This window comes from Pelodiscus sinensis, chromosome 4 (assembly GCF_049634645.1).
Source record: "Pelodiscus sinensis isolate JC-2024 chromosome 4, ASM4963464v1, whole genome shotgun sequence".
Taxonomy (NCBI): Eukaryota; Metazoa; Chordata; order Testudines; family Trionychidae; genus Pelodiscus; species Pelodiscus sinensis.
The window spans coordinates 65,935,551-65,960,912 of record NC_134714.1 but is presented as its reverse complement, the minus strand read 5'-3'; the positions used below and the strand labels follow the sequence as shown (position 1 = coordinate 65,960,912).

General features: G+C 44.5%; 1 protein-coding gene and 1 long non-coding RNA gene across 4 annotated transcripts in view; one reads left to right on the top strand and one right to left on the bottom strand.

The window, feature by feature from the left end:
• Positions 1-8,705: 8,705 nt before the first annotated feature.
• The window catches only part of LOC102452248 (cytosolic phospholipase A2 epsilon), a 43,212-nt gene continuing 26,555 nt past the window's right edge, over positions 8,706-25,362 (top strand). For 2 of the 3 annotated variants that reach the window (XM_014577146.3, XM_006130365.4), the window contains exons 1-7: positions 8,707-8,876; positions 9,266-9,352; positions 12,414-12,501; positions 20,802-20,938; positions 23,077-23,205; positions 24,434-24,474; positions 25,081-25,123. In XM_014577146.3, coding sequence (XP_014432632.2) covers positions 8,766-8,876; positions 9,266-9,352; positions 12,414-12,501; positions 20,802-20,938; positions 23,077-23,205; positions 24,434-24,474; positions 25,081-25,123 — 636 coding nt within the window. In that variant the 5' untranslated portion in view covers positions 8,707-8,765. Of the gene's footprint in view, positions 8,877-9,265; positions 9,353-12,413; positions 12,502-20,801; positions 20,939-23,076; positions 23,206-24,433; positions 24,475-25,080; positions 25,124-25,362 lie in introns of all 3 variants that reach the window. The other variant, XM_075927201.1, reaches the window with a different exon arrangement.
• On the bottom strand, positions 14,128-19,330 carry LOC142829133 (uncharacterized). The gene is made up of 3 exons (XR_012903451.1): positions 19,095-19,330; positions 18,140-18,210; positions 14,128-14,642 (listed from the first exon to the last, which is right to left on the bottom strand). It is a non-coding gene; the product is annotated as an uncharacterized LOC142829133 (long non-coding RNA).

The window sequence follows — 25,362 nt, the reverse complement described above, 5'->3', positions numbered from 1 at the left end:
TTCTCTATGGGTATGTCTACACAGCAAAGTTATTTCAAAATAACAGCCGTTATTTTGAAATAACTGTACTAGTGTCTACACAAGCGTAAGGAGGGCTTATTTTGAACTTGGTAAACCACATTCCACGAGGAATAGCGCCTATTTTGAAATTGCTATTTTGAAATAAGTGCTGTGTAGACGCGGAATAGGGGCTATTTTGAAATAGGGGGCCTCCAGCTCTTTCCAGGGTGCCCTGCTGGACACTCTGGCCCCAACCAGGAAAACTCCTCTCCTCCCTTGCTCCCCAGAGTCCTTAAAGGGGTAGAGTCTGGCCACAGTGTCTGTGCCAGGTCCAGGCCTGCCAGCCCAGAGCCAGTATTCACTGTCCCTGACCCAGTGGCCCCAGCCTGAGCCAGGCAGCCAGTGCCAGGCAGCCCTCCACCGCTCCCCGGGCCCAGTCCCCCAGCTCCCAGTAGCCTGCCAGGGGCCAGAGAAGGTGGGCATCTTCCTGGTCCAGTGCGGAGATCATGGACTTGATTGAGGTTTGGGGGGATGCCTCCAACGTCCATGATCTCCACACTAGATGGAGGAACGCGGCCATCTACAGCAGGATGGCTGCTAGCCTGGCCACCAACGGCCATATCTGAACCCAGGAGTAGGTTCAGATGAAAATTAAGGAACTGTGGCAGGCCTATGCCAGGTCCACAGGGGGCAGCTCCCAAACTGGGGCAGACACAGAGAGCTGCCCCTATTTTCATGCCCTAGACCACATTCTGGGGGGCGGGATGGTCTGTGCCCCCCAGGTGGTCATCAACCCTGGGGCAGAGGGCCCTGACCAACGCATAGAGGAGGAGGAGGAGGAGGAGGAGGAGGGCCAGGAACTGCAGGAGCCCGAAGGGAGCATGCCACACAGCCAGGACCCTTGAGCCGTCCCAGCGGACCTGTCACCGGTGTCATCCGGGGAGGCAACAACATGTGAGTGCCATCACTGTCCCTTTATGGCAGGGGGAGGGAGACCAGGGACCATGTGCGTAGGCCTTGCTGACCAAGGATCAGGCAGCAACTTGTGCACATGCGAGCATGTACCATGCCACCCCTGGGCACATGGCCCCAGCTGGCTGCCACACAGGGGCCTTGGCCTGTTAGTCACAAGCATGTGTGAAGAGACATGATATGCTCCTGACCCCGGGGTGGGACACAGCAGGACACCCTTCCTCCACAAGCCCCCTCTACACAGAGGCAGGGGACATCTCCCCTCCTCCCCCCCACACCCCTACACTATATACAGCACAGGGGCATGGGTGCAGTCCCAGGGCAGCTCCCACTACCTGGCATAGCAGGACATCCCGAACATGGCCTCTGTGCAAGCACTTTGGCTCTGATGGTGAGGAGACCTGTCATTCTCGCCTTGCAGAGGGGGGTTGGGCTTCACCCACTGTGTCCCCAAGGATAACTGACCACTTCTCTTGTTTCTCCACAGCCACACCAGCTGCGAGTGCAGGGTGCACCACACCAAACCCCCCGGGACATCCTCCCGCACCCGAGAACTCCGCAGGCCCATCCATGCAGTCGAGGGGTACCAGCAGGAGCATCTGGGGGCACTGCAAGCCCTGCACCCTCAACCACTGGGGGCAGGAAGACCTGCAGCTCCAGCGGGAGCAGCTTGCCCAGAACCGTGCCATCTGCGAGCACCTGCAGACACTGGTGCAGAGCTTGCTGCCTCCTGCTGCTCCAGCCCCTGCTGCTTCCCCAGCTACCTACCGCTCCTCCTCCCACTTCTTCTCCCCCTCCCGCTTCTTCCTCCACACCCTCCCCACAGCCCCAGGGACACCAAGGCCTCTGCACCCATGGTGTTGGGAGACAGTTGGGCCGGTGAGACCCTCAACCCTGAGCCCTGAGCTTCTCCTCCCCCTTCCTCCCCTTGCCTTCCCCTGCCTCCTCCCAGGTTTACCCCTCCCCTCTCCCATCCTCCCTCTTCTCCTCTCCCACCTTCTTTCCCCAGTCTCACCTCAGTTTCATTCCTCCTCCCCACCCCAGTTTTGTTCAATAAAGAGACTTTGTTGTAATGAACTCATGTCTTTCATTGTACAGAAGGAAGGGGGGTTAGGGAGGGGTAAGTGGAAGGACGTGAGAGAGGAATGAGGCACAAGCCCCCAGTGGGGCACACCAGGGAGACTGTTACTACCTGCAGAACATGCTGCCAGGCTCACAGCAACACGTCCAGGAGAAGCACCAGAGTGCCCAGGGGCGGCTCCAGCTCCATGCTGCAGAGTGCTGTGGTATCCTGAGTGAGGGCAACCAGAGCACCCAGAGAAAAAAATGCTTTGTTGTCCCTCAGCGAGGTAGGCAAGCAAGCAGGGAAACCTGAGAACTGGCTGTTCTGGGGGAGTGGTTCCCTTTAAGCACAGGCCTCAGATACCTTGTGCGGCTGCTGCCTGAGGCTAACTCCTGACTTGATGCCCTGTCAGAACTGATTCCGGATGGCCTTAAATGAGATTCAGCATCCAATCAGTGTGGACGTGCTATTTCAAAATAGTAAAATGCTATTTCGAAATGCATTTTGTGTCTAGATGCATTATTTCGAAATAAGATATTTTGAAATAACTATTTCAAAATAAGATATTTCAAAATAACGCTGTAGTGTAGACATACCCTATGAGACTTTTCAATTGCTTTGATAAAATCATTCATTGCATGGTCATAGTTTAATTGTCATGGTCCGTGTACCATGCCTGGTCGTTCCCTACGCTCGTCCCACCCCCGTTGCCCTGTGTAGTAATTCCCCCTTCTTATTTTACTCCCGTGTGTCTATGAGTAATGCGAAATCCACCGTTGTTCATCCTGTTGAGGCTGCCTGTCAGCGACAGAGGGCGGGTCCGGGCCCACCCACGCTCCCGGCCCAGGGCCCTAACACCAGGAACCCAGCTCCCCGTGGTAACAGGTGGGGGCTTTCCCCCTAAACGCACCCTCTCACGGGCTCCACGACCCCACCCTGGGCCATACTCCATTCTGCCGCCGACGCCCTTCCTGATCCTTGGTGATACGCCAAGTGGGGAAAGAGGAGGGACTTCTCCCCCTTAACACCCTGGAGCCCGGTTACCCGCACCCTCCGGCTCCCCTCTCTGGGCTTTCTGCCCCACCTTTATCCCCCATCTCCCCTTCCGGTGTGCTCATGATGCCATACAGGATGATGTCACGCCACCCGGGGTGGCCCGGGTGGCCGCGCGCACATTCCCCCACCTCCCGTCACTCTGATGACGTCACCAAGTGGCGCTGTGCAGGGCAGCAGCACACTCACTCCCCCATTCCCCATCCGCCCTCCTACAGCCGTGCACCAATCCACCCCCGCCCTAACGCCGGGTGGTGGTATTCAGCTCACCGCCGCTTGTGCCGGGCTCGCGCTTCTCCCACCCGCGACCCGCTCCCCTTGGCAGGGATAGTGGCAGGGTTGCTCCAGCTCACCACATTAATACTTTCAGTCAGCTCTGTTTTTGGGACCAAGGTGGTGCATTGATCTTGTGCTGGACTTCAGCACGGGGTTAATTTCACCCTGTGTAAGTTTATGGTGTGAGGCCTACCTCCTTCTATCTGCCTATTCTCAACTCCCATGCCCAGATTAATAGCAGACTGCAGTGTTTTGGCACACTCAGAACAATCACGTTTATTCATAGTGTCTGTGAAGGGTCAGTTCAGTAAGTATACAATATATGAATAACTGTCAGTATTTGTGATACGGAGACAAGTTCTCTAATGGGATGGTAATGCAGGGTTATTCATAGCGGAACCTGTGCTCGCTAGCCGCCACCTTCATGATGTGTTATGTACAGCTTTGCATATTACACAACGGGTCACCGTATCATTCTGAAGCAGGCAGTATCTGTTAGCACCTTGAAATAGACATGGCTGAACACATCACTCAGCCCTATGTTTCAACATTTTAAACACTCCATATGTGACACCATACAGAAAAAAATGTCCAAATCCTGTAGAACACCTTTGTCACTTCCTCTCCTGCATCACACTGCTAATTCTTGTATTCTATTTCACCTGTGGCCAGTATGTCCTAGCTTTCTCTCCAGGACTACAATAGAGGAAACCACCTGCCTTGGAGAAGAGCTCTGGAGCGCTGCCCGCAGGAGGAGAAACAAGCAGAAAGGATTAGTACAATAAAAGTGACTGGCTCCTTCTGCCTGTGTCTGAGTAGCAGCAGTCACTTGATCCTTCTGTGGTGCTGCATCAGTGACAGGGAGGTTCTCATCTGAGAACCACTCTCAAAGCCATAGGAAAACTCAAACTCTTGCTTTTTCACTGAGCATCAATACGACTCCCTTCTACAATGTCATGTGTTCAGTGTTGTCAGGCTTCTGATGCCTGTAGCTATGTGCCTACATGAAGAGAGACGTGACTGAAAAACAATGGGCAGAGGCTGCTGCCATAAGGGATGTTCTGGAGCATGTATGGGGAAAAAATAGTGGGTGCTCACCACCTACCAGCAGCCCTGTCAATCCCACTCTCCCCTCTAGCACCTCCTGCCTTCTCATGATCAGCTCTTCAGGAGGGGTCAAATGAGGCAGGAAAAGATAGGGTGGAGCCTTCGGAAGCTGTGGAGTGGGGGCAGGGCCAGGGGTCGAGCACCCTGAGGGAAATTAGAAAGTCAGCACCTCTGTATGTGCTACAGCAGGAGGGAGACTATGGAATTTGTAGTGGGATATGGGGAACAGGAAATGACTGAAGAGGGAGATAAAGAAATAAGAGGTACAGGAGGAAACTGAGAGGATACAGTGGAATGTGGAACACAGGCGGAGATAAAGGGGGATGCATGAGAATTGTGAAAGGCAGGATGACAGCTGAAAGCATTTGCAGGGAAGTGTGGGGTGCAGAGAAAATCATATAACCTAGCACTGATTTTTTTACTTATCCTTAGCTGTCACTGTTACAAACCTAGAAATGACCAACTCTCTCATCTACTTGCAGATATTTTAAATAACATCAAAATTACTGTATTCATTGTAGTCTTGGAGTGAAAATGAGAAAACAAATTCACTAGACTTGTAGGACAAGGGTAGGCTTCCTTCCAATCTCAAGGAAACATCCTGCCCCCAGCCTTTCCTAAGTTATGTCTGAGAGGGAGGAGAGCAATGGGAATTCTGAGAACCTTCATAAAAAATTAACATTACCTGTTAATTTAAAATTGCCTGTTAACTCACATAGCCCGCAGAACCATCCAAAGTTTGGGGAACTTCACAAGCAGAAGCATCAGGATTTTATTTAGAAAGCATGCATAACTGCAGCACGAAGCGCCTGAGAGAAAAAATAAAGCACAGGAAAGCAAATTAAGTAAATAGATTTGCTATGAGCTTAATTACCAGATGCTGCCATGCTTCCTACTTGTGCAGCAACACCTCTAGAGTCAAACTCAGATCCCCCAGGAGGAGTGAGAAGAAAAAAAGACATATTTATATCCCGGAAATACCTAGCAACGCAAATGTGCCTTAGGGCCCATGACAGCCAGTGCAAAATAGAATAACATTAAGGCTGTTTCATCTTGTGCTAGGGAGTGAAAAGGTGAACCCAAGATGGCATTAGGATGGAGGCATAAAAGTGTCTCAACACTATTTTTCTCTTCCACCTTCCTCCCATAAACTCATGAAACACATCACGAGAGCCTTATGCTGATAGAAAATGAAATATGACAGTTTAATTTTCACCTTATATGTATTGCCAAAGTCATTGTTATGAACAAAGCTGATGTATTGGCATTTTCTATATGAAATTTTGTGATCTCTACTAACCTTATGACAAGAACTGTGCTATTTATTGCCAGTTGTCAATGTAAGCTTTTTGTTTGCACATTAATAAAGCTCTTCCTGTGCAATGTTGACACAGTTTTTTGCAATACACAACAAAAATGCCCATGTTCTTGAATGTGCTGTCCTTTCAGTATCGGTGTAACTTTGGAAATAAATAATTGCAGAAGACTCATTTTAAAGATTACTCAATATTATGTTGTAACAGGAAAAAGACAATTGTTATTTTTGTGTAACTGTGAATGGAAAAATGCTTGGCAATAAAAAGCTAATAATCGACCACCTGCACAGCTGTTACTGTGCCCCTGAACTTAGCAGCTGACATTGTAACTCACTGAACATGTTGCTTCTGTGTTATCATAAATTTGCTATCATTTTATGAGGAGGTTAATTGTGAACTTAGTGGAACAGACAGCAGGTGCTATTACCAACATTTTTGTGGTATTTGGCAGTGAGCTGAAAACAGAGATCTTTTTGTGCATGTAATGGAGAAACAGGGAGAAGGTTGCAGCTGCCCAGGAGTTTGGCAATGGGGATAGGCGTTAGGAAAGCCTTAGATTGATTGTTTGAGAAAAATCTGTATTTGACTCATGAGGGAGTGCCTCCTTCTGGATCTTGGAACAAATTAATATGGGTTTCCAAAAATACATAGTGCAAAGGTTTGGAACTGACCATGCAGGTTCCTTGACCTCTAAGGTATATGAAATATGTGCACTGTCAGGTAGCTAGCTTGTAAACTTTGGGTGAATCATGGATCACAAGGTTGCAGAAGTTTGTGGGAGAGCAAAGTGTATACTATGACATTATGATTGCTCTCCAAGCTAATTTGGCTCTCTGTGCAAACTGTGGAATATGAAATGTACAACAGACTCAATTATAGTACTACTAACCTCTGCTGATAATGTATCTTTTCCTATTTAGAAAAATCTAGGTAATTCAGAGGCAAAGTTGACAATAATACAGAATTAAGGATGGTATGTTGACCCCCTGCAGAATATTGAGCTGAGCAAGACTCAAATTTCAGAAAACCAGGACATGCCAAGTTAAGATTGCTCATGTGACCTTAACTCTGCCCTCTTCAGCAAAGCCACAATAAACCATACCCATACCTTTACTGTATGGACTTAACAGGTACTGAAATATACAAACTCTTTGCCTCTATTTACTATGCATTCACTCAGCCATAGGATTCCATGTAACACTATTAGAGGACAAAAAGTATTTTTAAATGGTGCATTTGGAACTTTCCTACCATTTAACTCAAATTAGCAGTAGCCAAAGGGAAATATCTGCATACTCCCCAGGTGCAGTCAGTGTGTTAGTTGTGCCTGCACTACATGGTGGAGGCAGTAGTCTGGCCAGCTTGGTCAAGGTTGTATTTGGGATGTAAGGACATGTATGGCTTAGTTTGAGGTATGTGACAAAGCTGTGATTATGATATGAGGAAATTCATGTTTTGTAGTTTCCAACAGGTATTAGGAAAGTGAAGAGGTGCATGTGTACCTTCAGGATGACGTATACATAGGTGGTGGGAAATGGAGGCTGAACCTCCCCAAAGAACCAGGCATGACCCTGCTGCCCACACTCTGCCCTGAAGTCCTGTCCTGCTTCCCACTCTTCCCCCATGACCCAGACTGGGGCTGGGTCTAAGGTAGCCAGTTTTCTGGGCTGGCTGCCCAATGCTTTGGGTTGAGGGTGCTCCACAACTGGGGGAGCATGTGGCTATGTTGCTTGGGGCTCCATGGCTGAAACCACTTTCCCAGCATGCTGGGGCTGGGGCGCCCCCTGGCAACCAGGGCTGGAGATGCTTGGGAGGCCTTGCATTGGGACTTTGACCAGCAGTAGGAACTCTGATGGAGGGGGGAGAGGAGTGGGGCTGGAGGCTAACCTCCCCATGCGACAGTTCACTGCTGGGCTAAGTCTTAAGTGGACAGTCCCACTAAAACCCTGCTGAGGACAGAGTAGTGAAAACCACACTGCTGCAGCTCCCAGCCAGTGAGTGGTTAGGTGGCTAAGTCACAACCTCAGGTGCCCTAAGTGAACACCTATGTGTCACATTCCTAATGTTCCTACTTCCCTCGTCATTAAAGAAGTTTGGGAATTGAAGATGGGGACATGAGAGAAGGACTTTGGCTGTGGGGTGATCTTGCTAGTTGAAGTGGAATCCAGCCTCATAGGGTATCTTGCGGAATGTCACAGCTAAGGGGGGGACCTTGAAACACCCTCAGAGGGAGGGGCTTGGAAGAACTGGCTTTAGGGAGGACCCCAGAAGGGACACAAACTCATGACCTTCCAAGGAAACGTGGAGAGGGTAATTTAGGATGGGGGGCATATGATTGGAAGAAGCCTTGGAGAGACTTGGCTATTTTTGGAGGGAAAGGGAAGAGAAACTGGAATTTGGGAAGGTGTGAGGAAGAGGGGATGCTTGAGGAGAGAGAAGTATTTTCAGGCTTATTGGTGGTGGATGCATAGGAGGTAGATTATAATGTGGGGAGGCAAGGGGATGTTTGTGGTATTATGCAGAAGTTCTGTCTCTTCCTCCCCCCCCCAGCTTTGGCAAAAGTTATTGCAATGTGCTCCCTGCAGGTGATATGTAGGGACCTGAAGCCAAGCTGGCTAGGTCCTGGGCTGAGGACACATATCAGGCCTTGTCTTTATGGCTGTAGCAACTTATTCCCCCCCCCCCCCCGTCCTCATTTCACGGGGAGAGCAAAAGTGGGATTTGAACCTCAGAGGGGTAGTGTGTTGCTTCCCATTGCTATCCATGAGGGCAGTGCCCAAAAGCACACCCTTTGGCCTCTGTTTATTCTGTTCAACCACCTCTGTAGCTGCAAAAAAATAATCTGCTCTTGCAACAGACTTGTTCTGAGGGATGTGGGTGGGGATTCTTTCTGTTAAGAGCATCATAGAGGGGTAGGACTCTGCCAATATGTACACAGCACCTGGTCAGCAACTTCAGCTGTTTTCAAGTCTGTGCATATGTTTCAGGAGTCACTGCCAGGTGTGGAACTTAGTATTCAAGTAGTACTGGTAGTGCCTGACCTAAAAGCAGCAGAGACCGCAATGGAATCACTTGCTGGCTTCCATGAGGTAAGAAAAAAACCAACCAAATCAGATTTTCTGAGATCCTGATTCAGAATAGCACTCCCGAGTGCATGGAGAATCAAATCCTGCCTCATCAGCCAGTGTTGCTGTTCCTCTGATATTTACAGTTGTGAGGAGTTAGCATCCCTGCCATATCTTATAGAAATGGTTGACACTTACATATTTTTTTCACTTTACCCAGAGTCTTGTCAATAAAAACAAAAAGGAAGTGTAGACTGACTTGCTGCGTGGTACACCACTGGGAGTGAATAAGCAACAGCTCCACATTTTGGAGTTAAAATATGGCACTGTAATTATGAATTTATAATATGAAAATGGAAAAATGTTTTCAGATGCTACTAATTTCCCTTTTTTGCTTTTTTCTCTTCTCTCAGGACTTAAATAGCAAAACAGACCCATTGGGAAATGTAGAAACTAAAGGGATGAAGCAACGTGCAGAACAGAGGAATGCTGACTATAAGGTACTATAACATAGGTAGCATTTTGGGAAAATAACTAAGTATATGTACTTTTGAGGGCAAGTGGAGGCAGGAGATTTGGATTGAATTTAGTAGTTATCTGAGTGTTGAATGTTTAGCGATAGTAGGTTCCATGTTGAAATTTCCTTTTGTTAATCATCTAAATTCCGTGCTTAATTTGTGGTAGAGCTTGCCAGAGTTGAGCCGTAGCACCTTCTAGGCTTGTCAGTTCATAGTCCCGGCACCTCTGGGCTTGCTGCATCAATTATGAATAGAATAACGGCTTGCACCCCAGCAATTAATTACTTGCGCTTCAGCACCTCTTTCATTATAAATTAAGCACTGTCTGAAACCCATTATTATTTTGTGCTACTGCTCTGTGTTTGGTTTGTAACAGGTAACAAATATTCATTTCATAAGCTTTGTTAAGAGATTCATTTAGGGGACTCCCCATTGTATATTATTTACTATCATAAACAGTGGGCTTGATTCTTGGTTCATTCGTATCACTTTTTACACCAGCTCATCTCTATTGACTTTAATCGAGTTTACTCATTTATACCAAAATGAAAGGAGAATGTGGTCTAGTGTCTCATTCATAATTCAATTGTTGAAGGGCCTTTGTTTTTTCAGTGATAAACCTCAGTGTCCAAAACAAATGTTCCCTCAGCCTCTGCTGGAAAGAGAGTCGTCACAATAAAAGGCTTCTGTGGGAAGAAAGCATTTGGTGCTGGCAGGACTGCTTGGGAATCAGTTCTAGATCTACATTTGTGTTTATTATATATTAGAAACAGCAATGCAAATATTTCTATCCATTTCTGGATTGCTTATTGCTGACTATGTGTTATACTAGCCAATTAGCCCGTCATAAGGCGGGATTTTCAGGTCTCTCCTCCACATTGGTCTTCTCTCCTGAGCCTCCAGTCTCTCGCTCTGTCTCTCTCTCTCCTCCCCCTCCTCCTCCTACTGCCTCCCCCTCTCTGTCTCATCTCTCCTCCGCCTTCTGCCTCTCTCTCCGTCTTTCTTTCTCTTCTCCTCCTCCTTCTCCTGCCTCTGTCTCTCTCTTCGCTCCGTCTCTCTCTTTCTCTTCTCCCCCTCCTGCCTCTCACTCTCTCTCCTCTGTCTTCTTCGAGGATGTACACGCCCAGGTGAGTCCGGCTCCCTGCTGGCCGATTCCCTCTCCCCACCCTCCACCAGCCAGTTCCTCCTCCTGATTTCCCACGACCAGCCTCGCTGCCCCTGACTCCCACCCCCGACCAGCTTTGCTTCCTGCTGGCCAGCCCCGTGGCCTCCGACCCCCACCCTTGATCAGCTTTGCTTCCCACCGGCTGCCCCTCCCCCATTTTCCTCTGGCCAGCTATGCTACCTCTGACTCCCCCTCCCCCAGCTCTGCTTCCCGCCCCCAACCCCCTCCTCCCAGCCAGCCCCGCTCCTATCCCGGCCAGTCCCGATCAAGGGTGTCTGGTTTTTTTTTTTACCCTACCCTTGTGAAGTATGTGGACAGGGGACAGGGCCATATATGTCACTGCCCTGCCCCCCTTCGCCTCAGACCGTGGCGCTCAGCTGAGTTCTGTACCGCTCAACCGGGCTGCCATGGAGGAGCAAGCGGAGCAAGTGGCCGTTTAGGCTCCCCCGCAGCGGCCCGGCTGAGTAGTGCAGAACTCAGCTGAGCGCCATGGCGGTGCCATGTAAATGGCTGGGCACCGCCCCCTGGCCGTGTACGTCACCGCCCCGCCCCCTTCCCCTTCCTCCGTGGCGGCTCAGCTGAGCCACAGCGGGAGAGGTAGGGGAAGAGGCGATGATGTACACAGCCCCACTCCCTGACCGTGTACATCACAGCCCAAGCTCTAGCCCAAACTGCAACATCTACACTGCTGTTTTAGCACCACACAGCAAGCTTGCAAGCCCAAGTCTGTTGACCTGAGCTCTGAGACTCACTGCTGTGAGACATGGAGATGTATCTTGAAAGACTTTGGCTTTGGGACTCTCCTTTTCTGGTGGTTGAGGCTGTGTCTAGATTACATCCCTCTTTCAACAGAGGGATGTAAATTAGGCACTTCGAAATTGCAAATGAAGCCGGGCTTTGAATTTCCTGTGCTTCATTTGCATAATTACGTAACGGTGCTCTTTCAAAAAAGCACTATTTTGAAAATAAAACCGTGGTCTAGATGCAGTTCTTTAAAAAAGGGAAGGTTTTACAGGATCTTTCGAAAAAGCCTTCCCTTTTTGAAAGAACAGCGTTTAGACTGCAGTTTTACTTTCGAAATAAAGCTTTTTCGAAAGAGCGCCATTATGTGAATATGCAAATGAAGCATGGGCAATTCAAATCCCAGCTTCATTTGCAATTTTGAAGTACACTAATTTACTAGTGTAGACACTAGTAAAGTTATTTCAAAATAACGGCTGTTATTTTGAAATAACTTTGCTGTGTAGACATACCCGAGGAGAGAAACTAATTGTGTGGTCTCCTCCACTAGTGGCAGTTTGATCTTGCATAATTAAAACTGTATTTTTTTAAGGAAAACAACCAAAGTTTTTTCAATTCATTCTCCTTCCATCAAAAAAACTGCATAAAAAGTAGAAGCCTCTAAAAGGGCCTTGAATTTGATTCCCAAACACCAGTGGTTTCTGTTACAAATCCAAACAGAATGTTATTGAATCACTGTCTTATGCTGGATTGTTTTACATAAAAGGGACAGCTTCCATCCAGATGAATAATATGTGAAAATTGTATTGTTGCCTGGTTAACATTCCATGTCTGGTTATTTCTTTCCTGTGTCTGTCTTCTCTGCTCTACATTTTGCTCGAGCAGCTGAAGAGTTTGAAATCTGATGGGAGTCATCTTTTCTTTATATGGGGGATGGAGATTGGGTGAGCAAAGTTCTACCTATTACTGAGTTAAGGGTAGTGTTTTCATTGTGGGGGGTTCTGGTGAGTCTTATTTTATGATCAACTTACTGCTTCAAATGGACTTCCTGAATAGCAGTTGGGCTCCTTTTAACAATTTGTTATAAATCACGGCGTATTAAAACATTCCATATGATAACATTCACACATATTTTAGGTATCATTTTCTACAAAGGAAGCAACGCTTTGCTACTTGCTCACTGTAAGAATCATACGAATGAGAAATCTTCAGCAGACAGACTTTTGTGAGTACCTTTACTGTTCCTTTGGGGTACCTCATAGTTCTAGAATTATTCAGAATATAGTTGAGCAATAAGGGTTATGTGATGTTACTTAATTTCAAGAATGAATCTGACTTCAATAAAATCAGCAGAATGACTAAAGCAGCAATTAATTTGTCCATATGTGTGTTGTGAAATGGGTCATAGGTTTCATGAAGACATAACCAAGCACCCAAACTATTTCCAAACTTTTTGACTATCTCATGATCCAATTCCATGAGAAGAAATAAGTGTATTGTTACCCAAATACAATAAATGTGCAGTTTATGATAGCCCAGACACACTTACTACTACAGATATCTATAATGCATATTCAGAAGATTGTCACACTCATAATCAGACTTTATGTATGTATTTGTATGATAGTAGCCCTGAAATGGAGCTGGAACGCCATTGTGCTAGGGCTATGGGATTGTGGCTTTTTGGGCATCTAGTAAAATATTCTTAACCAATTACCAATTATCGTTAACATTTTCCTCCTGAAATTCCTTCTCCCAGCTGATCTGGAGTTCAAGTCATAATCACTTATACCTAAGCTATGGTTAATTTTTATTGCTATCATCAGCTCCTCTTTATCTGTAAAGATGAGGTCTAATATAAAATGTCCCTGTGTTAGAAGCAACACTCCTTGAGTTAGGAAATTGTCATCTATGTAATATTTAAAAATTCCAAAGATGTTTTAGTACTGGCAGCGTGAGATCTCCAGCATATGTTACTCAGATTAAAGTCCCCCACAATCATGCAGCTTTTTTCTCCTACACATTATAAATAAGTGTATGAGTAGCCAGTCATCCTGTCCCCTACTGTGTTTGGGTGGTCTTGTGTTTTATGTGTTAGAACATTGATCCATAAACATTCATGATAATTTTCTTCTTAGTTATGAGTCATTTAGGAACAGGTGATGCATTTTTGACAGAGTATTACTCCCTCACTGGATCTTTCCTGAATAGGTTACAATAATTGTTTTCCACATTCCAATAATATGAAAGAAATCCCTCCACTGTACAGGCAGTCCCCGGGTTACATGGATCTGACTTACATCGGATCCCTACTTACAAACTGGGTGAGGCAACCCCGCACTAGCTGCTGCCTCCCAGCAGACCAGGGAGATGCAAAGCTAGCGCCGCCCTCCCCCCCGAGCAGACCAGGGAGACGCAGAGCGGCTTTTCTCAGCAGACACCTCAGCTTGAGAATAAAGGACTGAGGGAAGTGAGGTGTGGGGGAATAAAACTGAGCTCTGGAGAAATGTTTGGCTAGAGTTTCCCCTACAATATGTACCAGTTCCGACTTACATACAAATTCAACTTAAGAACAAACCTACAGTCCCTATCTTGTACGTAACCCGGGGACTGCCTGTACATCACTTAGCCATCAGTTCACTTCCAAAATCTTCTACCTTCAATCTTCTTTTTCTTGTGGGACAGGAATGATCTCTGAGAAGATCACTTGGAATTAAAAGCCATGTTGTAGGGCTTAGGACCCAGGACTCACTTAAATCATTTTCTCATGATAATCAAGAGATCTCTTAAAGTTTTGCCTCAAATAGTTCTATTTAACACAGGCCTGATTCTTCGGAGAGTATCTGGCCCTTATATACACACCACTTCCTGGGAAAACATAGAAGACCTAACAAGTAATTTGATCTCTCTGTTTTTCAGTTCCCCCTGGAAATTGTAGGTAATAATACTTTCTTGTCATGTCTATTTATAATGTAAGCTCTTGCAAGTGTCTATACAGTGCCTGGCAAAAGGGGAGCTTTGATATTAGCTACAGTAAAAGATTGCTTCTAAAAATCACAAGATATGACACGAGGCAGACACACAAATATGTCTTGGAAAAGAACCTTGCCCCATGACTGAAGGGCCCACAAATGGGAAACTACAACAGCAATCCAGATTAGTTTGAGAATTACACAAGTAACACCTACTTCAGTGAGGTGTTTTAATGAGACCTGTTCATCAAGAATTAAAAATGAAGCTGAATGAGTTAGTAGTGTGAATAATTAACTGTACTCAAGGACATATCTGAGGTCTTGTCCCAGCTAACCTGCTGACTCTCTCTGTAGCCCTGAGCAGCCCATTTCCTGGGGTATCATCAGATTCCATCTGAAAAAAATTAGAATAATATTTCAATACATAATTCAAAGAGGTGCTGAGGCTTAATTAGTTTATGTTGTGCAAGGACTGAAATATGTTTTAGTGTTATACAAATATTAATTAATCCATTTTAATTATTCTGAGAAGAGTTTTTACATGCAGATAAAATAGAAGTAACAATCGCATCAGCAAATGCTGCTGCATTTCTATACTGATACTCCATACTGATAGTCACACCATGCTCTGTGACTAGGATCCACAGTCATGGTCAGGAATCCCATTGTATCAGGAGCTGTACAAACTCAGAGCTCACAATCTAAGTACAAGAGAAGAGAGAACAGATAGACCAGGGGGCTCAAACTCCGGGCCCGTGGGCCATTCCTGGCCAGAGCAGTTTGTCAAAAATGTCCAGCTTCTGTTGTAGACCTGGGAATCCTCATTGTAAATTAATATTCTCTGTCTTTGCTTTCAAATTAACATAGAGCAAATATTGCCAGCAACAGCAACCAGTGTTTTTCCTCAGTGGATGCTGTTGCACTCCAGAATGTAAGCCAGACTAGTGAGGGATGTGTCACCATCTGCCCTGCAACCCTAGGTGTCTCGTAATGCTTTGCTGCTGTAGCTCCCAATCCCAACCCAACCAGAGTCACTCACAACCATCCTACCAGCATGTAGACCACATCCTTATGTATGTGTATAGCTGCAGCCTTTGACCAGTAACTCTGAGCCTAGCTGTCTGCCAGCAACACACCAGTCACACTTTGGCCACTTCCACCTTCTACTTGCAGGGCAACTCTATGCATTCCCAGTCCCAGATTTTTCCAAAAATGTGTGTTCTTCACTGCCCAGCCTTCTCCTGGATAGTTCCGATATTAAGGTTTGATGCCTCTGTAAAGAGTCAGTATTAACTGCAATTACCAAATGGTTCAATTTAAACACGGCACTGGCTTGTTTCATATTAAAAATAAAACCAGTCCCAAAGGTGCTTGTGCCTTTATCAGTGCTCCCTCTAATCTTTTCCATCCATGTGTGGAATAATTTTTTTGTGTGCACCACCAATAGAAACACAAAAATAAGCCAACAAAGTCCTGCTAATCTGTTAAGCAGCATCTGAATCTCTCCTCAGTGGCCGCACAAGTGCACAGCTTATAGCAGGGCTACTCAACATGTGACCCGTGGGCCCCATGCAGCCCATGGCCTGTTCGTTTGCAGCTCGCGGTACAGTTTGGGTTTATGTGGGGCTCAACACGCAGTCTGAAGGTGGGAGCCAAAACAAAAAAGTAGTCAATATAATGGTCTTCTGTTGATACATGTTTTAGTAGTTAAATTCCTGGACTGCCATTCCTCATTAAAAGTGCTGACATATTGGTGGAAATTGGGTAACTATTGAATTTTATTAATATCAGCAGAACTGACTTAAATGGGGCCTGCGTGTTGTGTAGTCTTGCCTTAATCTTTGTACTCAAGCCCGTCAGTGTGAAAGAACCTATTTGCATATATATTTGCATGTATCTGCAACCACACTTAAGTTGCGGCCCTCAGCATATGCTGTGAGTATCATTGTGGCCCCAGAGCTTCCAAAGTTCAGTAGCCCTGGCTGCCAGAGAACATTGGGCTTTATCTTTTTAGGTGAAAGAGAGAACTTGGGGTTCTCAGCCCATTTTTTTACATTCTAGTGAATGTTTGAAGTGGATGTTTCTCAGGGTTACCCTTCAAAGTAAAGTTTTTCAAGAACTAAAGATGGTTTACCTAGAGTCTGCGGGTGAAGGAGACTCCACACTCTTTTCCCCCCCATAAATGTTTCCTGAAATGAAAATTGTTCTGTTTCCTGACATCTTCCCCTACTACTCTTTTGAGGCCCCTCTCTACTTATATATAAATTGAGCTAAACACACATTCCTTTCTTGGTCTATTTAACAATCTGTGTATAGGCAGGGCTATCTGGCTTTTGAATGTGTGCTAACATCAGAGGGGGTAATTCATAATTTTATATATAATAATGCTACATATATGACACTGTGATATCATTGACCAATGAGTTAGTAATTTTTTCTACTGCACAGGGCATATTTTGTATTATTACAATAGTGTGTAGGGTATGGATACAAGGATGCTTTTGGTCACAAAGGCCAACTGTGAGCACTAAACTAATTTGAGACTACTATGTAGTCAACCTTCCTTCAGTGAAATATATTGGCATTACAATGAAAAACTCTTCAGTCATGTACAAAATCTGCATATAGCAATAGCAGATAATTTAGAAAGAAATGCAGTAGAAGTTAAATTGTGAAATACCCCAACATCAAATTGCAGCGGTGGGGGAGGGAAGTAATGTTACTCTTTCTATCTGTGTTCACAAACCAAGCTGTGCTCATCTGAGATGTCCAGATGTTCTAAATAAGGAGTTCTAGCATGAGTTACTTGGACATGTCTTCCATCTGGAGGGGCCCAGATACCTCCCTGGACTCAGCAGTGCCTCTCTGAGATGGTAGGGTCTGAGGTGCTACCCTGAGCTCTGCTGCCACCCTGTGCTTGGCATTACCTCAGTGAGGCTCAGGATATCTTCTGGGCTCAACACATTTAATTAGCTCCCCAAATTGACTCTGAGCTCTGTCTGGGAATTATGCCCCCAAAATTGCTGTCTGGCTTGGTTGAATATCCTCTTTGCAGTACCAAAGGAGAATGCTGTGGAGCTCCCTCTCCACTGAAAGACCTTTACATCCCCATCAAGGGACCTTTCAGTGAAGATGGTTTAAAATATGGCTTTGATCTTTGAGGCTTATATTAGCTATATGTGGTCAGTGGAGCAGAAGCAGTCAAAGCAGAGGGAGTAAAATGGAACCCAGCTAGGGGCACACCTATATTGCCCCCCACATTCAGAATCGTGCAGAGGAGAAACATATCCCCAACATATTCTGGGAGCACTAGGATCCAGGTGGCACCTCCCCTGGCTTCTATCATGTGGCCTTGGGAGAAAAGGGCATGAGGAGCTGGTCAGAAACTCCAGAAAACTGTACAAAGTTTTCTGCCTTTCTCTGCTCAGTACTGATTGGCCCTCTGCTCCAACACTCTCTCCATTGTGCTCACACTCCCTCCATGCCTACTCCTCTTACCCTCTTTTCTCCTGCCTCTCCTCATCCTCAGCTTCCCTTTCTTCATCTTTCCATTTAGCTAATCCCCTCCTAAGTAAATACCTCTAATTCTCCCCTCTACCTCCTCCAAAAAGTGTGGAATAAACATGACCTTTGCTTCATTATATTGTTCACTCTGCTTGTGTGTTATTACCTTTTCCCCACCGTATGTCTATCATGTCTGTTGAGTAAGTACCTTGGTGTAGAGACAGTCAATTACTTGGTATTTGTACAGTGTCTAACACAATGGAAACCCATTTTTGGTTGGCCTTTAGGCACTGCTGTAATAAATATGATTACTTATTATCAATGCAACAATTATTATTGTCTTTCGTAAATCAGGTTACCCAAAGGATAGCTCTGACTCATACATACCTAATGCACTGTGAAATCCCAGTCTGACAACATTGGCTGTGGTTCTAGCAAGATGCTTACTAGATGCATATCTGGGCCAGTCAGAATTCATGCCAAATAAATAAAAAAATATGCAAGAAGATATTTTAATAAGATCCAGTATTACATAGTAGTAATTAATTATGCTAATTACTACATGAAAGTCTCCCTCTTTCAAGGAAGTCCAGAAAACATGTAATCTCATTTATTTTAACACTACCAATAACAGGGCTGGCCCACAACATTTTGGCACCTAAGGCAGGGAGCTCAAATGACGCCCTCATCTCCCCATCGCTTGAGCCAAAACTTTGAAAGATCTCAATTCTGCCTTCTTCCTGTTCTACTCCCCTTATGGCACTCCACCATCTCTGTGCATCTAGAGCAGAGAGAATACATATGAGCCAGCAGCAGACACAATCTTCTGCACTCTGAGTCCTAGTGGAGGCCCCCCACAGTCTTGCACACCTGAGGTGGCCACCTCAGTTCACCTCATGGTAAGGCCAGCCCTGTCCAGTAAGATCATATACAAAAATAGGAATCAACATATAGATTTGGGGAGGGGATATGGATACCATTATGAGGATGTAATCAGAAGCAATGGCTGTATCATGGAATTACTTGATTTTGAGAAATAGGACACTTTGTATAAAAGAGGTTAAATTGCATTTGATTAATATGATGATGCTTCAGACAATGAAAATTAACTGCTATACTATTTTATATCACCGATTCCAATACCTGCCAGTTTGTGCCTTTCATCCAGTCACTTCTCAATGCTTTCTTTACAAAGGAGGTTAGGTACAAAGTTTGGATGAGGACACTAAAGCATGGACATATTAAGGCCTATATTTTCAAAAGTGGGCATTGATTTTGGGCGCCTCTGGTTTTGGGTGACACTTATCCTTTCAAAAGTCAGGTCATGATGGAGCTAACTTACCCAAAAGGTCTTCAGCCCGGTATGAAAGATAGTACAGAGAACCTCAGTACTTTTTCCACATCATGAAGGGCAGAACCCAGTCAGAGGAAGAAGAGCTCATTCCAATAACTTACCAGTTTCCCCCTCTCAATATTCGAGGACTGCAGAAATTGATACAACCATGGGGCTTACTTCCTGCAGTCCTTCCTTCCTGTTTTTTTCCAAGGGCTCATGGGAATTGTAGTCTGGATTGTAGCACACAGGGTCTTTTCAGAATAAAACAGAGGCCCCTTTAGTAAGGGGACTACACTGCTCTTGCTTGTTACCACACCCACAGATTCCATGTGGGTAGATGATAGCTTCTGGAACAGAGTCACAAGCACAGACTGGTGGGCTTACATCACCATGAGGACTTGGGATGACCAGCCATGGCTTCAGAACTTGTGGACAGCTTGACTGGGTCCCTAGTATCAGGACACGTGCATTAGGGAATCCATGATGATTCAGAAGCAGGAGCCTATAGCCATCTGAAAGCTGGCTACTCCATAGCTACCCAGTTTGGTGTTGTCAAATCAACTGAGTGGGAACTTGAGGTGGAATTTTACAAGGCCAAAAGGACTTGATGTACCCAAAGGCGATGAGCATAAACAGAGGAGGATAAAGTTTTTGTGGGCCCTGGGCCAGAGCAAGTATAGGGGCTCTCCTCAGCTTTTCAGCTTCCAATCCCCACCTCAGTTCCTGGGGAAATGGGATCTGAGCTTAGAGGCTTACCTCACTCCACCCCCTGATTATCCTGGCAAGAGCACTGGGTGGCCAGAATGAGGCAAGCCCCCATGCCCCATTCCCAGACAGGAGCACTGTGTGAGCAGTGTGGGCAAGCCCCACACTTGGATCCTGCTTCCTGGCAAGAGCTCTAAGTAGGTGAAGCAGGTTGGGGCACAGAAGCATCCATTTTTCTGGGGCCCCCAATTGGCTGAGATCCTTGGGCACAGGCCCCATTGGCTCAGAGACTAATTCGCCACTAGACATAAACAATGTTCAATTGCTGTCTTGATGTAGCTGCTCGGTGCCAATAGAAGGTTCTCCTGTCACCATAATTAATCCCCTTCCAATGAGGAGTGATAGCTATGTTGGTGGGAGAAGATCTCCTGTTGATACACCACTGTCTACACCAATGCTTATGCCAATATATATACATGCATATACATCTGGGCTACGTCTAGACTGGCATGAATTTCCGAAAATGCTTTTAACGGAAAAGTTTTCCGTTAAAAGCATTTTCGGAAAAGCACGTCTAGATTGGCAGGATGCTTTTCCACAAAAGCACTTTTTGTGGAAAAGCGTCCGTGGCCAATCTAAATGCGGTTTTCCGCAAAAAAGCCCCGATCGCCATTTTTGCAATCGGGGCTTTTTTGCGGAAAACAATACTATGCTGTCTACACTGGCCCTTTCTCGCAAAAGTCTTTCGGAAAAAGACTTTTGCATGAACGGGAGCAGCATAGTATTTCCGGAAAAGCACTGATGATTTTACAGGAGATCGTCAGTGCTTTTCCGGAAATTCAAGTGGCCAGTGTAGTCAGCTGGCAAGCTTTTCCGCAAAATCAAGTGATTTTGCGGAAAAACTTGCCAGTCTAGACACAGCCCTGTAGTATGCATGTGTTTGTGTGTGTGTATATGTATAGTAGTTAATAACTATGGTGTCAATTATTCTGTATTTTTCTCCAATAGTGAGCCAGTCTGACTGGTATGTGAGCCTGTGGTTGCCGACTGCTTCGGCTGAAAAGGTCCGGACCAAAACTATCAAGAACTGCAGCGATCCAGTGTGGAATGAAACCTTCTACTTCAGGATCCAGAGTCAGGTCAAGGTGCAGAAAAACACCAACTCCTTGGTTCTTGTGTCTCATCTCTAGCCAGATCCTTCTCTTTTAGGCAAAGCCAGAACTAGGTTTTATGTAGCCTGCATATAACAGCCTTTCAATTACCAGATGTTAGAAGTACCCTAACAATTCCTCTCAGAATCATTTCAACAACTCTGGTAATATGTGTTTCGAGTTTGAGTCCAGTGTTTGGAATAAGAGTCCAGAGTTGAGTTGCAAACACAATGTATTTTTTAGTTGTGAACTAATTTAATTGAGTTTATTGAAAATTACAGTAACAAGCTGGAAAGCTAGAAAATTCTGACTTAGTTAGATTTCACTCATGCAATTCCCCTGAAGGATATTTAGGACACGTCTACACTGCAGGGCAGAAGTTAAATTAAGCTACGCAACTTGAGCTATGTCAATTGCGTACCTTAGGTTGAAATAGCTTAATTTGGCTTTTGGTGCTATCTGCACAGCAGGAAGTCAAAGGAAGAATACTCTTCCTTCTATCTCCCTTACTCCTCATAAAATGAGGGTTACAGGAGTTGGATTAAGAAGCCCGTTATTATGAAATTAATTGAAAATAATGGGCTTGCTGTGTAGATGCACTCTTTGTTATTTCGTAATAATATTAGTTATTCTGAAATAACGCTGCTGTGTAGACATAGCCTTATTTATTATTTCTATATTATCAACTAGTGTGAGTCTGTCTACCCAATCTACTTGCAATGCTGACATAACTTGAGACACACGGAGGTGGGGTGACTTGCCCCAGGTCACATAACAGGCCTGTAGCAGAGCTGTTAGAATAGAATGCAGTTTTCCTGTATTTCAGTTCAGTGTTCTAATAACAGCAAGAGGTCTCTGTACTGGAGAAATGTTACATAGTGTGCAATAGAGCCCTGAAGATCACATGGGGAAACTCATTCTTCAAGCGTGTACTGATGCAGTTCTCATAAAAATGAAAGGAAGAGCTCTTGATTCTTTTATTGCTCCTGGCATTTATACACACAACTTGCTTTTCTCCGGACAACCACAAGAACAGGACATGGTAAATTGCACTGACATATATTCAACTAGTTGGAGTTACCCGGCGTTGCTCAGGAAAGTGGAGGAACAAAATTTAGAAAAGCAGTAGTCCAAAAGTGAGTTACCAAAAAATAGAGTCAGTATACATTGTTGAAATATAAGTTATAAGTTGACAGTTGATATAACTGAGGTGAGAAGCCTGAGGGAAGAGAGGGGGAAGGGAGCCGCACGCCTGCCGCCGTCACCCAAGCCTGCTCCCTGCCTCCTTGTCCACCAGCCTTAGTAATGACTGTCCCCGCCACTTCTCCCAAGAAAGCCGCTTCTCCCCGCACTACCAAGCTCTGTGAAGCCCTGGGGAGAGGCATCTGTCTCTCCTCTCTTCCCTCCCACAGTATCTTAAAACCTTCTTCTGGAGGAAAGGTTATCCCATGCAAAGTTTGGTTGCGGTAGCTCTTACAATGTCCAAGTTATTAGCACACAAACTTACAAACATTCTCCTTTAAATATTAGATATCTGGGTAGATACTCTGGCAACAGAGAGATACACAATGCAGAATTACAATCAGTTCAACTCATGAAATATAAAATATAATCATTACACAATCAGAAGAGAGTCTCATTGAACAAAGCTTGTTATGCTATGAATTTGTCAGAATATGGATCAGTGAAACCATCAGAGAACTAAAAAAAACGTATCCTTGAAAAAATTGCTAGGAACCATAATTGCTTCCTTTTGTATGGAAACATTTATTCTCTCAATAGTAGATGAACTACAACAGCTGTTGTTAAAATGAGATTATCTACATCTAAAATTCAATTATCTCTTCATCCAGATAGAGAACTTTTCAGAAAGTTATTGGCAAATGGAAACAGTTGAAACAGAATTCCTTTAATTCCTTAATATGATACAACTTTCATTGATCGTATAAGAATATATTTCCTGTAAAGATGAGTGATTATTCACTTACTCATCAGTGCTCTCTCTCGCTCACTCGCTCTCTCCGTCTTTGTGCTAATTTCCTCCCACCCCTCTCCATCATTATCTCCCTGTACTATGTGCACACAGAATATTTTGTTTCTCTAACAAATATATTCTTAATTTTTATTCCCAGAATGTCCTAGAACTGGTAGTGTTTGACGAAGATGTTGTCCAAGATGAGGGCCATCTCACTGTTCTCTTTGATGTAGCTAAAGTCCCACTTGGAGAAACAATTTTTATGAAGTTCCAATTGAATCCACAGGTGAGAGCTGAAATCACAAGCAGAGCTAGGCAGAAAGCATACATTTTTCTGGATTTTCCTCCTAAGTTTGTTTGTATTATATTTATTTTTTTATCTCCATGAGTGTTAGTCTCTCTCCATGCATCTTTCCATATTAACTTCTTTCAGCCTACCAAAGAAAAAAGTCTCTTGAAAACTGCATTGATATTGTACTGAATGGCTTGCCCAGAGCAGCAACATACTCTGTCAGAGGGTTTGATGATATTGCTGACAGTATCATCAATGTTGAATTTCTGAGGATGAAAATCTCGTTATATCCAGTGAGATGTTCTGAAGAACAAAAGTTGGTCTGGTCTTTAAAACAGGGGATGTGGAGAAAAAAGAATCCAGACTGTGTTCCAAGCTCTGCTGTAGTTTAGCTACGTGACCTTCAGCATGTCAATCTCTCTGTACCTGTTTCTTCAATGTAAATTGGGTTCATGACGATGGCTCTCCAAAAAGAATAGACATATTATGAAGATTAAATAGCTAATTTAGCTTAAGTACTTGGAGAACTTCTGATGGAAGGAGCTATACAAGGAGTAAAGTATTATTCTATGTCATAGCTTGTTACCAATGATCTGGCATCTGTGGTGGCACTAATAGTGATTTTGACTCTTGAAGCAGGTATTGGACAGTTGTAGTAAAGAACCTCTCCGCCACCATAGAATCTGATAATTATACCGAGTGAGTTCAATATTTAAATATAGACACCAAATCCCATATTTGGCAAAGAGGCAGTTAGAAACAATTTCCAAATTTAATCATCCCTTATTTCCATGATTATGTTTAAAAAGTGTGTTTCACAATATTTTTCTAAGTGATACATTTTTAGCCTCTGCCTGAAGTAAAGGATCAGTTGACAGGAAAGAAAGAGATATAATGTCCAAGCAACTGCTTAGGAGAACTGAGAATGCCCTTATTTCATTCAATAATATCAACGTCTTTTTAATGCCAGAAAGGTCAAAGCAATGAGCTTCTCCCCCAAAAAGGTGGGAAGAGACATTGTCAAGCAGAATATTGTTTAGAGACCAAAAAGTGAAGTTAACCAACAGTACTTGCAGCATAAAATTGAAGGTTACATTTTTCACAAAGTCCTTGAATACTAGGGCAAAGGAGGCAGGAAGGGAAGAGTTTGTACACTTAATGGGGCTGCACTTATTGGGTAAGATTTTTGCATGATTCATTCATTTCTCTCTCTAATTTCAAGAGAAGAGAGGAGCTGGAGGCTGAGTTCACACTAGAGAATAGGTGAGTAAACCTCAAATATTATGAAATCAGAAATTAATGGATGCAGCAAGCAATTCCAAGAGTAATCAATCACTAGTGAAAATGTTTCATACACCTGCTGTCTCTTTAATAGCCACACCTCATCCCCAGATTCATTTCTTTTCCAAAACAGAATACATTTTAACAAATCTTTAATAGAAAAATAGAGAAGAAAAGAGAGAGAATGGTGAGAAGAGCACAAATATATCCATATCATTTTCTATTAAGAGTTTGTGTGTCTGTAATTTTTCCTAATGACAATGTATTAGTTAGTTGCCTGTCAGTGCTCAGAGCTGGCTTCTTGGAACTAATTAAAGGCATGCCAATGACAGGGATACCTCATGCTAGTTCATGGCATTTGGGGTGATGTGACCAATAGTCATTAATATTATATTGTCATAATCCCCTCCCAACTGTTTGACTGAAATTGAAGCATCTCTGCTTCTGAGTAAGCTGTGTGGCCTCCAGTCAAAAGAAGCACACTTTTTTATGACTTCAAAAAAAATAAGATGATGAAGCCAAAAAATGTTTCAAGTAGTATTTAGATGATACTGTTGTGAAATGTGTACTTCTCGTTTTGTTTTCTAGTCTGGATCTGCCTGAAAACATCATCACTAATGGAGTAATAGTGGTAAATGGTGTTCTCTTTGTGCTTGCTTGTCATGATTTTATAGACCTCCCCCCCCCCCCGTTAGTCTCCTCTTTTCTAAGATGAAAAGTCTAAGTCTTTTTAATCTCTCTTCATACGGGACCCATTCGAAACCCCTAATCTTTTTTGTTGCCCTTTTCTGAACCTCTTCCAATGCCAATAAATCTTTTTTGAGATGAGGCAATGATGACTGTACGCAGTATTCAAGATGCTGGTGAACC